This window comes from Prunus dulcis, chromosome 1, assembly GCF_902201215.1.
Source record: "Prunus dulcis chromosome 1, ALMONDv2, whole genome shotgun sequence".
Lineage (NCBI taxonomy): Eukaryota > Viridiplantae > Streptophyta > Magnoliopsida > Rosales > Rosaceae > Prunus > Prunus dulcis.
This window is the reverse complement of record NC_047650.1, coordinates 4,643,654-4,660,387: the sequence shown is the minus strand read 5'-3', so window position 1 is coordinate 4,660,387 and position 16,734 is coordinate 4,643,654. Positions and strand designations below refer to the sequence as shown.

The 16,734-nt window shown below is 38.4% G+C and overlaps 2 protein-coding genes across 3 annotated transcripts; one reads left to right on the top strand and one right to left on the bottom strand.

The window, feature by feature from the left end:
* On the top strand, positions 1–9,396 carry LOC117633670 (DExH-box ATP-dependent RNA helicase DExH10). Of its 2 annotated transcripts, none has more exons than XM_034367349.1 (17): positions 1–141; positions 566–1,533; positions 2,762–3,076; positions 3,208–3,312; positions 3,443–3,511; positions 3,834–4,001; positions 4,092–4,163; positions 4,240–4,356; positions 4,814–5,023; positions 5,139–5,297; positions 5,515–5,604; positions 5,726–5,818; positions 6,028–6,181; positions 6,449–6,597; positions 6,694–6,789; positions 7,568–7,660; positions 9,052–9,396. In XM_034367349.1, exons 2-17 carry the CDS (start codon positions 568–570, stop codon positions 9,160–9,162), a joined length of 2,967 nt encoding a protein of 988 aa, XP_034223240.1. In that variant the 5' UTR covers positions 1–141; positions 566–567; the 3' UTR covers positions 9,163–9,396. The 2 variants fall into 2 exon arrangements, with proteins under 2 accessions (XP_034223240.1, XP_034223250.1); XM_034367359.1 differs by having other exon boundaries at positions 539–1,533.
* A 463-nt stretch (positions 9,397–9,859) lies between these two features.
* LOC117613815 (cytochrome P450 CYP73A100-like) lies at positions 9,860–11,882 on the bottom strand. Its single transcript, XM_034342401.1, has 2 exons — positions 10,927–11,882; positions 9,860–10,669 (listed from the first exon to the last, which is right to left on the bottom strand). The coding sequence occupies exons 1-2, from the start codon at positions 11,802–11,804 to the stop codon at positions 9,934–9,936; spliced, it is 1,614 nt and encodes a 537-aa protein (XP_034198292.1). The 5' UTR covers positions 11,805–11,882; the 3' UTR covers positions 9,860–9,933.
* Between the last annotated feature and the right edge of the window lie 4,852 nt (positions 11,883–16,734).

Genomic DNA, 16,734 nt, shown 5'->3' with positions numbered 1-16,734 from the left:
AAAAACTCCATAAGGCCCTCTAATTGGGCGGTTCTCCGAATAGCCGCTGTAAAACCCTAATTAGCTCTTCGAATAAAACCCTAATCTGTTCTCCTTTATGTCAAGCTAGGGCTTTGGGTCGCTGAGAAAGCTCGGTTTCAGGTAAGCCAATTTCAAAACGTTGATTCATTTTGAAGGACGTTTTTCTGTTTTCTGTTTCTTTGTTCTTCTTTTATTCTCTCGTTTAAATAATCTGAATCTTCTATAGTTGACGCTGGTCACAGGTTTATGGTTCCTTAGGAATTGGCTGTTGATACCTGAAATCCAAAGTAGTTTTCCTAAATGAATTTATACTGTATTTGTATTTCTGGAATATTTTTGACGATTTTATAATGCAAGTATTGTGTAGCTTGATGATTTGACACAGTATATATATATATATATATATTCAATTATTAAAAAATTACTCTTTTGTGAACAAACACCACTTTCCTTTATGTTTTCTTTTTCAAATTTTTGTAGAAGAAAAACTCAATATTAATAGGAGACTTTTGTTTAGTTTGGCTTAAAGTGGATTCAATTTTAGGAATGGAAGAATCTCCAATGGTTGCGAAACGAAAAGAGCCTGAAGCGTCAGAGATCACAGAAAACCCCATCCATGAATCTCCCCAGAAGCGACGCCATTTGACCCGAACATGTGTGCATGAGGTTGCAGTTCCCAGTGAGTACACTTCGACCAAGGATGAGTCGGTTCATGGAACCCTCTCGAATCCTGTGTATAATGGCAAGGCAGCCAAGATATATGAATTCACCCTTGACCCATTTCAGCAGATATCTGTGGCATGCTTAGAACGGAATGAGTCGGTTTTGGTTTCTGCCCATACTTCAGCAGGTAAGACTGCAGTCGCAGAGTATGCAATTGCCATGGCTTTTAGAGATAAGCAGAGGGTTATATATACTTCACCACTGAAGGCTTTGAGCAATCAGAAGTATAGAGAGCTCAGCCAGGAGTTTAAAGATGTTGGATTGATGACTGGAGATGTTACAATTTCACCTAATGCTAGTTGTTTGGTCATGACAACTGAGATCCTTAGGGGAATGCTTTACAGGGGTTCGGAGGTTTTAAAGGAAGTTGCCTGGGTTATCTTTGATGAAATTCATTACATGAAGGATCGCGAAAGAGGGGTTGTTTGGGAAGAGAGTATTATATTTATGCCTCCAGCTGTTAAAATGGTTTTTCTTTCAGCCACAATGTCCAATGCCACTGAGTTTGCAGAGTGGATTTGTAATTTGCACAAACAGCCTTGCCATGTGGTGTACACAGATTTTCGACCAACTCCTCTGCAGCATTATGTTTTTCCAGTGGGTGGGAATGGGTTGTATCTTGTGGTGGACGAGAATGAACAGTTCAGGGAGGAAAATTTTGTGAAGCTGCATGATACTTTTTCAAAGCAGAAAAGTGATGGTCACAGGAGTTCAAATGGCAAGGCAAGTGGGAGAACTGCAAAAGGTGGGACTGCATCTGGGGGTTCTGATATCTTCAAAATTGTTAAGGTGCGCTCTTCATTTTTAACTTTTGCTCATCCTTCTTATGTTATACTGATGGGTGGGTTTTCTTATTTGTTCAAACATAGCTGGCCTAGTACTGCAGTCCATTTTCACTTTTCCTTTCTCTTAGCAGCATAACTTCTATTCGTAATGGTACCTATGGTGCTCTATTAACCAATAATTTAGGATTTTGTATGGCCATGCATTTAATGCAATATCCTATATGCACAAGAAAATGCACCATTGTTGGTGGATTTAACTTTTTAATGACATTTCATATTGTTATTATTTTTGTCTTGATATTTGTCGAGTATGTTTCTCTTTTTGGAGAAATCTCTTCACTTTTGAAGCTACGGTTTCCAAGAGAGAGTTTGGTTTTCCTGATGCATCTTATTTTGGTGAGCAATATAAAAAAACTTTCATTGATGTCAATGAATGTTGGTGGGATGGCCAATTTTAACAATAAAAGGTTTCGTACATGCTACTATGGAGGAGTATGGAAATTTCTGACCTGACATCGTTTAATCTTTTATTAGTACTAGTTGCATGGTGTTGTTTATTTATGGCAAGTTTGGACCATTTTTGGCAAAGACGCAATGTTTGTTTCTTTTAAGTGCACATCTTCACTGGTGGATAGAAATGAGAATCTGGGTGGCAGTTTTCTGGTCTAATATAATATGCTTGCCTGAAAAGTAATTTGGTCATTTAGGATATCAAGTAGGACATCAAAAGGTTATACTTATTAAAAACAAAGCGAGAAGAAACGAAATGAAAAGTAGAACACTAAAGGTTTTCAGAGCCAAATTTGTTCTTTAGTAGCCGGTTTGGCAAATTGCCTAAGGGTTGGGTTTATCACGTGTAATGTTAGCAAATAGTCTACTCTTGCCGTCTAAGGGCTGTTGGAGCGGAACTTTTAGACAGGTCCTTGCCAAGCATTACCTTTGCAAACTTTTATCTATTGGAATGGGCGATTGAAAGATTCCTGAAAATAATAGGTGTTAATGTTTTCCCTCACTTCTGCTAGGAGTTACTGTCCTCCTTCTGTTTCGGCCATGATGTACTAAACATTTTCTGTGAGATGTTATTTTACATTTCTTCATGTCACTTTGGCTGACCCGTTTATGCATCTACCTACCATCATTGGTGCCTTCTCCAATTGACATTATTCATATGCCTTTTTTTCTTCCTACATTCATTCATTTATTTAGTTACAATTTTCTTCCTCAAATTTCAGATGATAATGGAACGGAAATTTCAGCCAGTTATAATTTTCAGCTTCAGTAGAAGAGAGTGTGAACAACATGCGATGTCCATGTCTAAGCTTGATTTTAACACCCAAGAAGAAAAGGATGATGTTGAACATGTTTTTCGTAAGGCAGTGCTCTGCTTAAACGAGGAAGACAGGCAGTTGCCTGCTATTGAGTTAATGTTGCCACTCCTTCAGCGAGGCATTGCTGTTCATCATTCTGGCCTTCTTCCTGTTATCAAGGAACTGGTTGAACTTCTTTTCCAGGAAGGCCTTGTAAAGGCACTTTTTGCTACTGAGACAGTAAGAACATCTCTTCAGCATTCTTTTCTCGCTTTTCTGTGTCATTTGCTAAAGTTTTGGTTTATAGCTGTAGTTTGTTTAGTTTCTATGTTAAGATTGATTAACTTATTAATATCTGTCGTTTGTGACAGTTTGCAATGGGATTAAACATGCCAGCAAAAACTGTTGTTTTCACAGCTGTTAAGAAGTGGGATGGTGATAGTCATCGATATATAGGATCTGGTGAGTACATTCAGGTAAGTGAAAATTTCGCTGCTTTTTTCTTTAGAAGAAACAATAAGTGAAAGAGACATGGTTGTATATTTGTATGTGCTGCATGCTGTGATATATATTTTCAATTATTAACAGTTATCGAAATTCCTGTAGATGAGTGGAAGGGCTGGGCGTCGTGGCAAAGATGATCGTGGTATTTGTATCATAATGATTGATGAGCAGGTGATTCCACCACTACTTATCTCTCTGTAGTATACAAGTCCCACTCACTAATTTCTATATTGATTCATAAATTGAGAAATTGATCATTATACATTAACCATTAGAAGTCCTTCCATACGTTGAAGTTTCCATTTAGTCACCTTCAGATTTTTTGTTGCTTTGTTATGTTTTATTCTTTTATATTTTTAGAGCTAAATTCATATTTATAAAGGGTGAAAGGAGAAAAAGAGTTCTTTTGTTTTCTTGAAAATCACAGCCCAGTGTGATGTTTGAGAACAAGCTTAGGTCATGAAATGAATGTTTATATTGTTACTTCTTGCAGATGGAAATGAACACACTCAAGGACATGGTTTTGGGTAAACCAGCTCCTTTAGTTAGTACTTTCAGACTCAGCTACTACTCAATTTTAAATTTGCTGAGCCGTGCGGAAGGCCAATTCACAGCTGAACACGTGATAAAGAATTCATTCCACCAATTTCAGCACGAAAAGGTTTCTACTGAATCACATATTTTATTTGTACTGCACCCAACCACCTGGTGCATAGTGACTGACCACTTCGGATCTCTCTCTCTTATTTAGGCTTTACCTGATATAGGGAAAAAGGTTTCAAATCTTGAGCAGGAAGTGGCAATACTTGATGCGTCAGGAGAGGTAGTCTTTTCCATTGTGATTATATATGTTTTTCTTGTTTGTGTTGTATACTTATAGTTTAATGTTTTATATGCAGGCTGAAGTTGCTGAGTATCATAAGATAAAACTTGATATAGCCCAACTTGAAAAGAAAATGATGACAGAGATAACGAGGCCTGAAAGAGTTCTATATTTTCTTCTTCCTGGTCGCCTGGTATGTGCCGAGAATGGTCAAGCTGGTTGAAATTTGATTGTGATCATAATCTAGTTGTTTCTAATAGCATTGAAATTGAATAATGCGGTCTCTTGGTTGTATGTAATTTAATTTTTATAGATGTTTAATAGTTTTGGAACTGATAATGCGGTCTACTCTTTTCTCCTAATTTCTTTTTAATTCTCAAATATGTATTTCTGAGTACAAGTGCTATTCTGATAGGTAGAATAAGAAAATATTTACCTTTTTCTTCTCACATCGATGTATTACCTAATAATTTATTGATATAAAATTTTCATATTGTGCCTTCTATTTAAGCTTCTTTGTTCAGCTGTCATTATATAGTATATAGACTGGCTTAAGGCCAATGGTTGCTTCAGCTATTGATTTTATATTCCAAAGGTTGCAGGTCATGTTTTTGCTTGTTCTGATTCAGAAGGCGTTTTGATTGTTGCAGGTCAAGATTAGGGAAGGTGGTACAGATTGGGGCTGGGGAGTTGTAGTTAATGTGGTTAAAAAGCCGTCATCCACATTAGGCTCACTGCCTTCACGCGGTGGTGGTTATATAGTGGATATTTTGCTTCACTGTTCTCCTGGTTCAAGTGAGAACAATTCACAACCAAAACCATGCCCTCCTCGTCCTGGAGAAAAGGGTGAAATGCATGTAGTAAGTTCATGCACGAGAAGCAACGAAGTTATAAATTTTAGATGCGGTTTATTAAGTTTTCAAGTAGTTGAACTGGTTTTCTGGAGTTTCTGATATTGCTATCCATCTGGTTTAGGTCCCTGTCCAATTGCCCCTGATTTCTGCTCTAAGCAAACTCAGAATATCCATTCCTTCTGATTTGCGGCCATTGGAGGCGAGGCAAAGTATTCTGCTTGCAGTCCAGGAGCTGGGAACTCGTTTTCCACAAGGCCTTCCAAAGCTGAATCCTGTAAAGGTAATGATCCACTGTCTTTGGTATGTTGGGGGTCTGAAAGACTTTTGTTTTCTACCATATTGTTACAAAAGTTTCCTGTACCTTACCTTTTAATTGTTAACATTTTTACCTTTAATTTTGAAAAGTGAAAAAATAAAAAATGGTCATACCTTTTTCACTAAACCACCTTTGATATTTCTTCTGTGATATATTTCTCAAAATTTATATTGAATTTTAGGATATGGGCATTGAAGATCCTGAAATTGTTGAGTTGGTTAATCAAATAGAGGCCCTCGAACAGAAATTATATGCACATCCGCTGCATAAGGTTTGTCATATTATTTAAAGTATTTCAAATTCCAAAGGCATTGTACTGTCTGGACAAAAAATTATTTTTCTAGGAATTTACTTCACTATCATCCAATGTTCTTACTAGTTGGTCACTGCAGTCTCAAGATGTTCAGCAGATTAAATGTTATCAACGGAAAGCAGAGGTGGATCATGAAATTCAACAACTTAAGTCCAAGATGCGTGAGTCCCAGGTATGCCTGGTTTGGACAGTCCAGTCTCAAGCAGTTCTGACATGTGGTAGAACCATACAGAGTGTAATGATTCGTATGGGATGAGGGTTCAATGTTACACTGACCCTTTGATGTTGCATGTACCAAAATTTGTAAAAGAGTATACCTACTCAACTCTGCTGTTTTCCTAACTGTTTCTTTGGTTAATTTGATTTCCATTAATTATGCAGCTTCAAAAGTTTCGTGATGAACTCAAGAACCGTTCGCGAGTATTGAAGAAGCTTGGTCACATTGATACTGAGGATGTTGTCCAGTTAAAGGGGCGAGCAGCCTGCTTGATAGACACAGGAGATGAACTCCTTGTTACTGAACTGATGTTTAATGGTAGTTGCCATGCATTTTTCCTTTCACCAGCCTGCAAAAGCTTTTATTACTTGAGGCCTCTTTTTGGACAATTTGGCCAATGCAATAACAATAGAAACATATGATAAGATTGAGAACTTCTGAAAGCTAATAAAGCTGATTTTGGGCTTAGCTAAGCCCACTGGGGCAGTGAAGCTGGTCGACTCATCAGTTTAAAACACCTTTGTTCAGCCCTCACTTCAATATTGTGTCAGCGTTCTGTAAGTATAAATGCTGTATGCTGAACAGGTACGTTCAACGATTTGGATCATCATCAAATTGCGGCTCTTGCAAGTTGTTTTATTCCAGGCGATAAATCAAATGAGCAGATACAATTGAGGACAGAGCTTGCTAGACCATTACAACAACTCCAAGAGAGTGCAAGAAGAATTGCAGAGGTGTTATAATGTTTAGCTTCACATACTGGTCATATGCGTAAATTATTTATCTATATTTTATTATGAACAGCTAGTAATACCTCTACATGGCTGCAGATACAACATGAATGCAAATTAGAAGTGAACGTTGATGAGTATGTGGAATCAACAGTGAGGCCATACTTGATGGATGTGATTTATTGTTGGTCGAAGGTTAGTGTGTTATTATGTGACACAATTTGTTGCTTCCATGCATGAAATTCTCTCTTTCATGGCTATGTGTTGGTAACCTCGATAATTGATGATAGAAGTGGTGCAAAGAAATAACATCAAATTGATTTAGATATCAAGTGAAACTTATAACTAAATGTGGGATGGGTATAATTGTGGGTTGGGATTTAAAACAAGTCATTTGAGGTGATCATAGTTGAAGGGTTTATATTTATGCTTTGATATGCTTGAAATGTTAATCAGGAAAGCAATTGGTAACTAAATGTTTTCTTATTTGATTTTATTATTTTACAAAGGGTTATTTTATTTATACTTGTGACTCTTGTACCGTTGTTGTTATGATGAAAACTTAGTCTAGTAAATCTCTTTATGATTCAACCTCCATGGGATGCTGCATGTGGGTAATAGATATTAAACCGTAAGTCCCAAAGGCGGGAATGTTTTACAAGATAGAAATGACAGATTGTTTCTTCATCTTACTCGTGCAACATAATTTTATTTGTCTGTTGCTCATACATTGGATATGTTTGAATTACTTTATGATTGGTGTCCAATCATTTTCTGGCTTTTTTGACTATACTGGTTTGTCTAATGTAGTATATTGGGTTATTGGAAGTGGTAATGCTTGGACGGTTCAACTTTGTTTATTTTTTTATTAGAGGGTTCAACTTCTAACCCTTTGATTGTTTTCAAGCCATAATTTGTTTAATAAGGACTGCTTTTCTTTCCCTTTCTCTTTTTCTAATAAATATTTCATCAGGGTGCAAGTTTTGCGGATGTTACACAAATGACAGATATATTTGAGGGTAGTATCATTAGAAGTGCTAGAAGACTTGATGAATTTTTGAATCAGGTATTTAACTTTCATTTTTTCGTTCTGTTAAATGTAACCTAAAGTGATGTGTGAGGAAGTATTGCATGCTTCCTACTTAGAGGGTTTTCAATTTTTCCAATTCAAGTTCCTTTGCATCAAATGATCATGAAGAACTATGATGGTAGAAAACAATTGTTTCATAAAAGTGGTGGAATGCATGTATTGCATGATAGATTCTTCTTCAATTGGGTATCAGCACTGAGGAATCTTTGGCACGTGACTTGAATTGCTATGAAAAAGAATGAATTAGATATCTATAATGCTTATGATTGTCTTTTGGAACATATAGCCGAGTCAGTAAGCTATTAGTGTGTGCACTGCAATGTTCCACTATAATTTTGCATAAAATTTGAGTAGTAAATATTTGGTTACATGTATATGAGATTCCAGAACACCCTCGCATAAAAGTCTTTTTTATTTGTTTATTTATTTTCTGATAGAGATTAAAACTTGAGTAGTGTCTCTACCTTCCTTCAAATCCCAGAATTGCAATTGTAAACAGGATCTTGTGGTTATTAGGGTAAACCATACAAGTAAGTTTGGGGTCTTCCGAGCTCTCATGGGTTTGTTTGTGTAGTAATTGGTGGTAGATCTCGCTTTGTATCTTGGGTATATACTCATATATAGCTTCTGCTTTGAAAAGAAAGACAAAAAATTAAGAACTTGAATTGAGGCTTGAAATACTCTTGTGTTTGTACTAAAGTTTTCTGATTGATTGAGAAAATGCTTTTGTCAGGAAGCACAACATATCTCATAATTTGGTTTTGTGAGGATTCAAGGGCCTCTTTTTCTACAGAACCCATTTGAAAGGAGTGGAAGTTTATTTGACCCAGATAACATTTATAATACACCGGGAAAACTAACATTTACGATTGGTGATACTACAGTAGATTCGGTTAATCATCAAGGCTTTATGAGACAAATTTGGTAAGTCCAGGGGTGAGAAAAAAAACATGTACAAGTGTTTACTGCTGTGGCCTTATTTACAGCTGTCTGTGTCCTTTCTCAGATCACCTCACTGTCAGGCGTAATAGAGTTTGGGCAGGACCTGGGCGTGGTTATTAGCTTTCATTTATAGTTATTGTGATCTGGGTTATGATGAAGTTTAACTCTTCACAGCGCAATTGGTAGCCAACACTGAAAAGGGAGTGTAGCTTAACTTGCTCTGGCTCTTCGAGTAAAAGTTTTGTATATGCTAACTTCACCACTGGTAGGGTTAGTTTTCTGTGTAGCATCTTGATTAGTTACGCATGGAAATTTGTGAAATACCGACTTTAATTTCCAAGAAATGTGCCCATATATTAATTCCTTGAGAACGGGGATAGCATTAGAAATTATCTTACGGTTTTAACGGGCTGGCCTTTTTTCAGTTGCGTACTGCCGCTCATGCTGTAGGAGAAGTTGCTTTAGAGGAGAAATTTGCTGGAGCAAGTGAAAGCCTTCGGCGAGGTATCATGTTTGCCAACTCCCTTTATCTGTAGATTTCTTCCCGCAGGCCATCACATGCATGCTGGACACAAAGGTTTCCTTCACGGTTGTGTGTTTTTGTTCTTGTTGTATCATGTTTCTTTCTTTGCCAAATATATATGTACTTTTTCTCTCCTTTTTTTTTTTTTTTTTCCCTGTTAATCCACATTGTGTACATCCAAATTTTGGAGACCTATGTGGAAGAATATACTTAGAAGCATTAATGAAAATTAAAGATGTTGGAAGTCTTTTTATCGATAATCTGCTTGAGTTTCGGCCCTCTTTATTGTCCATGATTCATGGATGAATATCAGGTTGGGCCCAAATGGAGATTCCACTATGTTTAATTGGATTTGAGCATTCAATCGAATTTGTAGTATGATGATTAAAGCCAACAATCCAAATATCTTCATCTTTCCTTTCTAATCTCAAAGAAACTGAGGGTTCGTTTGATAACCATTAACATAATTAACCTTCGAAACAAGTTTTGTATAACAAGCTTAAATGGATTCTCAAGTTGTGCTAAGACCTGAATTCATTTGACAATGCCAAATGGTGATGTTTGAAAATTTGATAATATTCAATAATGAAATAGTGTTTATTGATAATCTGACAACGTAACATATAAATTATAATTGTATAATGAAAGAGAGCTTTTTTTTTCCTAATGGAGAAGAAATGAGTACATAATGGAAAAATAGAAATTACCAATAGTAGCACAGAACATTTATATGTTGCTTTAGCAATTAAATCTTGATCAATCATTAAACCGATTTGTTATCAAGTCATGCCTTGATCGGGTTGAATACAACAGTTGAATGGTTTGCTATGTGTAAGCTGAATTGCCCTCCTTTTTCACTCACATCAATTTTCTCCACCCCTTGAGGAGCCTTCATCTCAAAATTTGACACCAATTTGGCAATCACAAGGCCTAGGATTGGCAATGCAAGTATGATCCCGGGGCAGCTCCTCCTTCCCATGCCAAATGGCAAGTACCGAAAATCGACCTTCCCTCCTGCCACGGCCTCCGTACCGCATTCTTCGTCCAAGAACCGCTCCGGTCGAAACTCCTCGGGGTCTTTCCACCATGCAGGGTTGTTGGCCAGCCACCATGCATTGACAACCACCTTAGACTCTTTGGGGATGATGTAGCCTCCTAGCTTTGCTTCTTCAAGGTTCATATGAGGTACTAACAAAGGTATTGGGGTATGTAATCTTAATGTCTCTTTTACCGTGGCTTGTAAGTATGGTAACTCATGCAGGTTGGATTCTGTTACTGGAGCTCCTTTATGGACGATTGAGATTTCATCACGGATCTTGCTTTGAATGGTTGGATGGTTGACTAGCTCAGCTATGGCCCACTCCATGGACCATAGTGTTGTTTCTATTGCCGCAACGTTAATGTTCTCCACAATGTAGAGCACATTTTCTTCACTGATTTCCCCCTTGATTTGAGCATCTATTATGTGGTCGATGGCACAGCTTATCTTGTGCTTCTCTCCATTGGCAGCCATAATTTTCCTGTAAACACATAAAATTTTGCTTATGTAACTTGTTTAGATCAAAGCGGATATATAAATCATTAATTACGTGAAATGACTATTTGTACCACATTTACTGATCACATTACTGATCATATCTTTCACATTAAAACCGACTTATCTAACTATATAGTCTGTAAGAGGTGCGGTAACCAACGTGGTATCACTAGCTAGCATTACTCTTTAAGTTCGAACATACATAACACAAATTTGAGCAAAAAATAAAATGGAAATTACCTTCTTTGCTCAATAAAATAATGGTTGAAAAAAGCCAGCCGCCTACTCTGCAAGTCTCTGCACTTGTTCAAGTACCCTCTTAGAAATGGTCTCAACAAAGGAATGAAATCACCATAGTTATACTCGAAGCTCTGAGCCAGCCGACTTCTCTCAGAATTAAATCTGGTAGCTTCAATGAACAAAGGGTCCTCTTGTGATTCAAACTTGGCATTGAACATCATCCTATACATAATATTGTACAACATCAATTGCAGACGCTTCCTAATTACTATCCCTTCTGTCTTTGCTCCTTCATCTTTGTTTAGATCATGCACAACTTGGTCCATTTCCTCTTCCCACATGTTGCTGTAATGCTGCACAACTTTGTTAGTGAAAAATGGCAGCGTCATGATTCGACGCATTTTACGCCAGTGATCCCCGTAGATGGTGAAGACCATGTCTTGTCCATTGCCGGTGAATATGTCAAACACCACGTTTCGAGGGCGGGAGCCAAACTCTATGCCTTGGTTGTGGAGGACTTGGGTGGCGAGGGCGGGGTCCGATACCACAGCCAAGTTTTTGGAGCCAAGTTTGAGGAGGAATATGGAGCCGTAGGTTTGTGACATGGATGCCAGAAGGCGATGGTTTAAGTCATTGCCAACTTGGAGCCAATTGCCAAAGATTGGGATGGAGAGAGGACCTGGAGGAAGATTTGAGGAATGGTTGGAGATGAAGTGGATCAAGAAGTAGGCAATAATGGGAATTAGTGGGAGGAATATGATTGCGAAAGTTGGAGGGAGAGGGAGGGAAAGATGAGAGCTTAAGACTTTGGTGAAATATGAAAGCAATGTGAATGTGAGAAGAGTGCAAACGGTGGATTTGGAAACTACATAACCCATGCTGAGAGAGAGAGAGAGAGAGAGAGAGAGAGAGAGAGAGAGAGAGAGAGAGAGATTATGGGTTTAGACAAAGGAAGTATTGTTATGTTTAAGGTTTGAGAATTGAAAGGAGGGAATTGGGTTTTTATATAGGCTTGAAATGATGGTAAGAGAGTTTTGTCTCTCAAATGGTTTTTAAGAGAATCGATGGGCTCTATCAAAATCAAGGTAGGAGAGTGATGGGTAGGTATTTATAGTTGGTAGGTGAAAATTTAAAATGCTTGTGACAAAAGCATTTTCATTTAGAAAGTCCAACTTGCCTTGTTTTCCTTATAACCGGCATACTTCCACCGCTCATAGTATTGGCTTAATCCTTGAGGATGTGTATAACAATAATTATTGATGACCTTGCACGAGGCCAGGTCAAATAAAAGATCGGACTGACAATTAGGAGAAATTCTTAAGTGAGGTTGCCGTATATGACAATTCTACGCAACAATTAATTTTATTTTGTTTTTATTTAAGAGAGCTTAATAGTCAAATTAACTTCTAAAAAGATTGGACAAAGAGAAAGCAAATGGTCGCAACAAGAGACCACATCCAAACCAAACCCATAAGGATTGTAGTTGTATGCTTTGTGCATGTCTTAAGTCTTATATTACCATAAACCTCCAACATTTTCTTGTTTGGTTAATTATGTGAAGAAATATAATATTATGAAATATAGTTGTAAGGATGACGTCTCCAGCTGCTGATGAGGACTTGAGTGTTGGTTCTCAAGTATTATTTTTGGGTAAGAAAGCAAGGGATGAAATATGGCGAATTCTAATTTGTAACTTCGATTTGACCCCATAAGAAAGCTAGCGATTAGAAGGCCAAGCAAGCTATGTTGAAATATGTTGAAAGTTTGTGAAATCTGAATTATTATTCTTCTCACTGTTGGGAATATACCTATGTAATAGGTAATATGACAATATACCTACACCATAGGATAATTTATCTATAAAAGTATATACCATACCTCTACCATACGGTAAACAAAAATAAAAATAATTACCTACAACTTTTCGAAGAAAACGAAAGGGGAAAGGAATCTTGTAATATGGAATGCCATGATCTTGGGTCACATTCAAAATCATCAGCATGAGGAGGCTTTAGAATTATATGTGGCAATGTACAGATTGTCAATTGACCGTACAAGATCAACATTCTCTACCATAGGGTATATATAAATGAAGGAAAGAAGAAGATGGAGAACGAAGAAGAAATGGAGAAAGAAGAAGATAGAGATGACGAACAAGAAAGAAAAGCATGCATCTAGTTAATAAGCTAAATTCAAGGAGAAAAAAAAAATTTGAAGGTTCGACATTTACATTCAAAATGTAATTATTCCTTTAATTGTACATGATCAAATCTAGTCATTAATGGCATATAAATTCTCATCTTACTCATTTTAGACAATAGGGATATAATAGGAACACAAAATTTAAATACAAATCAGTTAAATACAAAAGTTTGAATTAACATGTCAAAAATGGAATGTAATCTACGTGGCAAACTAGTCAAAAGACTTGTATCAATAAACAATAATTCGAGGACTAGACCCAACTATTGGTTGGATTTTTGGACCTCTATCCACTTTTCAAAAATAGATATAAGGGAATTCCTAGTTTATAGGGATTGATAATTAATATAGTTGACTGGAGAGATATAAACAATATATACATCAATTAGCTATAAATTAGGGATGCTGTCTAACACTCCCCCGTAAATCTGACGATGTGGAAGAGATGATATTTGAACGAATGAGCTGGAAACGATGTGTAGAAAAGCCCTTGGTGAGGATGTTAGCGAGCTGATTAGAAAAGGAAACACATTGAACTCGGTGAGAGCCAGAGATAATGCGCTCCCGAATGAAGTGGTAATCGAGTTCAATATGTTTAGTGCGAGCATGAAACACCGAATTGGAAGCCATATAGGTAGTGCTGAGATTGTCACACAACAATAAGGTTGGTACAGAAGGTGGAAGCGCCAACTCATGAAGGAGATGAGAGATCCATGTAGTGTATACACAAACATGAGCCAGAGAGCGATATTTAGCCTCAGCAGAGGAGCGAGAAACTGTCGATTGTTTCTTAGCACACTAAGAAATAAGATTGGAACCAAGAAACACACAAAAACCAGTGGTTGAACGACGGGTATCAAGACAACCAGCCCAATCAGAATCAGAGAAACCACGAAGAGCAAGGGAGCTTAGAGATCAATGAAAGGAAAGACTAAAACCAAGAGTGCTCTTCAAATAACGAAGAATACGCTTAGCAGCAACCAAGTGAGGAGAATGAGGAGCGCTCATAAACTGAACAATATGATGAACAGCAAAGGAGATGTCAGGTCTAGTGAAAGTGAGATATTGAAGGGAGCCCACAAGCTGCCTATACTCAATTGCATCATAAAGTAACTCACCAGCAAGAGAGAATAACTGACGAGATACAAAAACCAGAGTACTACAAGGCTTACAATCAGTCATGGAATGCCGTTTGAGAAGATCAACAATATATTTGGTTTGTGAGAGAAGGAGGCCAGATGTGGTAGAGGTGGCTTCAGGCCCCAAGAAATAAGAGAGCAACCCATATCAGTAAGTTCAAACTCTTGACCAAGTGTAAGAACTAATGAGGAGATGAGAGAAGGCTGATTCCCTATCAGAACAATATTTTCAACATACAATAAGAGAACCATAATGTCAGAAGAGCAGCCAGAAATAAATAAAGAAGGATCAGCTCAACTCTGAACAAACCCAAGCTGGAGTAAAAAGCCACTATGTCGCTAAAACCAAGCACGAGGTGTAAGATCCCACATCAACCAACAGAGAGGGGGTGATGTGCCTTATATGTGCACACCTGCATCCATCTAGCACGAGGCCTTTTGGGAGCTCACTGGCTTCAGAGTCGTAGGAATTCCGAAGTTAAGCGAATTGGGGGCTAGAGCAATCCCAGGATGGGTGACCCACTGGGAAGTTACTCATGAGCTCCTAGGAACAAAACCGTGCGGGCAAAGAGGGAGGCCCAAAGCGGACAATATCGTGCTACGGCGGAGTTAATCCCGGGATGTGACAATTTGGTATCAGAGCCACTCTGCCGTGTGATGTGAGTGTGCCGACGTGGACGTCGGGCCCTTAAGAGGGGTAGATTGTAAGATCCCACATCAACCAACGGAGAAGGGGTGATGTGCCTTATATGTGCACACCCGCATCCATCTAGCACGAGGCCTTTTGGGAGCTCACTGGCTTCGGAGCCGTAGGAACTCCGAAGTTAAGCGAGTTGGGGGCTAGAGCAATCCCAGGATGGGTGACCCACTGGGAAGTTGCTCGTGAGTTCCCAGAAACAAAACCGTGACGGCAGAAAAGGGGGCCCAAAGCGGACAATATCGTACTACGGCGGAGCCGATCCCGGGGTGTGACACGAGGAGCCTGCTTAAGACCAAAATTGACTTTATGAATCCGGCATACATGAGTAGGGCGAGCTGGATCAACAAACCCCGGGGACTGAGACATAAAAACAATAGTGTCCAAATAACCATGAAGAAATGCATTATTTACCTCCAATTGACGAAGAGGCCAACCAAAGGAAACTATTAGAGCAAGAACGGTCTGAACTGTTGTGGGCTTCACCACAAGACTACCAGGTTGTTGATGGAACCCCTTAGCAACAAGGCGAGCCTTGTACTTCTCAATATACCAATCTGACTTCTGTTTAAGCTTAAAACCTCACTTACATCCAACCACATGTTGCTAAGAAGAAGGAACAAGAACCCATGTCTGATTCTTGAGAAGAGCATTACATTCAGTAACCATGGCCTCACGCCATTCAAGAAAAATGAACAACCTGTGATAAACAAGTTGGTTCTTCGGGAGTAAGAAAAGCATGAGCCAACAAAGCACGGGGAATAGAATACCGAATGGTGCCGTCAGTGTGAACTCGAGGGCGAAGAGTACCAGCTTGGTGGCAAGTAAGCATAGGATGATGCACAGCAACACGCGAACCAGAATCAAAAGTATACCAATCAACAGTGGGCTAGGGAGCTATAGGGGAGGATGGTGCAGAATGAGACAGTGGATCATGAGGTGTATGTGGGCGGCACTGTTATGTCCGAATAGGGGCCACGTGTGAGGAAGATGATGCTTCTGTAGCCGGTGGCAAGATGGGATTTGGCAAAGTAGCAGGATAGGGCACAACAGGTGAAACAGGGACTGCAACCCATTCACTAGGATGAGGCAAACATTTTTGTGCGGCAAAGGAAAATGAATGCTCATCAAAGCGAACATGGCGAGATATGTAGAGACGATCAGTGGTGAGATCAAGGCATTTGTATCCTTTATGCTGCAAGCTGTAACTTAGAAAAACACACTCAACAGTTCTTGGTAAAAGTTTGTTAATCATATATGCATCTAAATGTGGATAACATGCACAACCAAAAACTCGCAACTTAGAATATGAAGGAATTTTTCCATAAAGACAACAATAAGGGGAATACCAGTGAAGAACAGGTGAAGGAAGATGATTAATGAGAAAAACAACAAATGAGACAACATAAACCCGATAACAATTAGGAACCTGACTCGAGAGAAGAAGAGTGCGAGACATGTCAGCAATGTGACAGTGCTTGCGTTCAGCAAGGCCATTCTGTTGAGGAGCATGAGGGGCAAGAAAGGCGATGATGAATTCCATAAGAGGAGCAGAGTGCTCAAAATGCCTTGTTATCATATTCTTTGCCACCAGCACTTTGAAATTGTTTTAAGGAAGCAGAGAATTGAATCGTAATGTATGACAAAAAATTCTTAAAATGAAAAAGAACCTCAAACTTATGTTTCATGAAATATAGCCAAGTAAACAACACAAAATATTTATAGCCTTTAACAGAAGAAATAGGAGATTGCGAAACATCAGAATGCATA

Bases quoted from the DNA above. Each gene is read 5' to 3' on its own strand.
- LOC117613815 (XM_034342401.1), bottom strand. From the start codon at position 11,804: ATGGGTTATGTAGTTTCCAAATCCACCGTTTGCACTCTTCTCACATTC. The intron at 10,670-10,926 runs GTAATTTCCATT...ATGTGTTTACAG, and splicing joins TATTTTATTGAGCAAAGAAG to GAAAATTATGGCTGCCAATG.
- LOC117633670 (XM_034367349.1), top strand. From the start codon at position 568: ATGGAAGAATCTCCAATGGTTGCGAAACGAAAAGAGCCTGAAGCGTCA. The intron at 3,512-3,833 runs GTGATTCCACCA...TACTTCTTGCAG, and splicing joins TCATAATGATTGATGAGCAG to ATGGAAATGAACACACTCAA. The intron at 4,357-4,813 runs GTATGTGCCGAG...TGATTGTTGCAG, and splicing joins TTCTTCTTCCTGGTCGCCTG to GTCAAGATTAGGGAAGGTGG.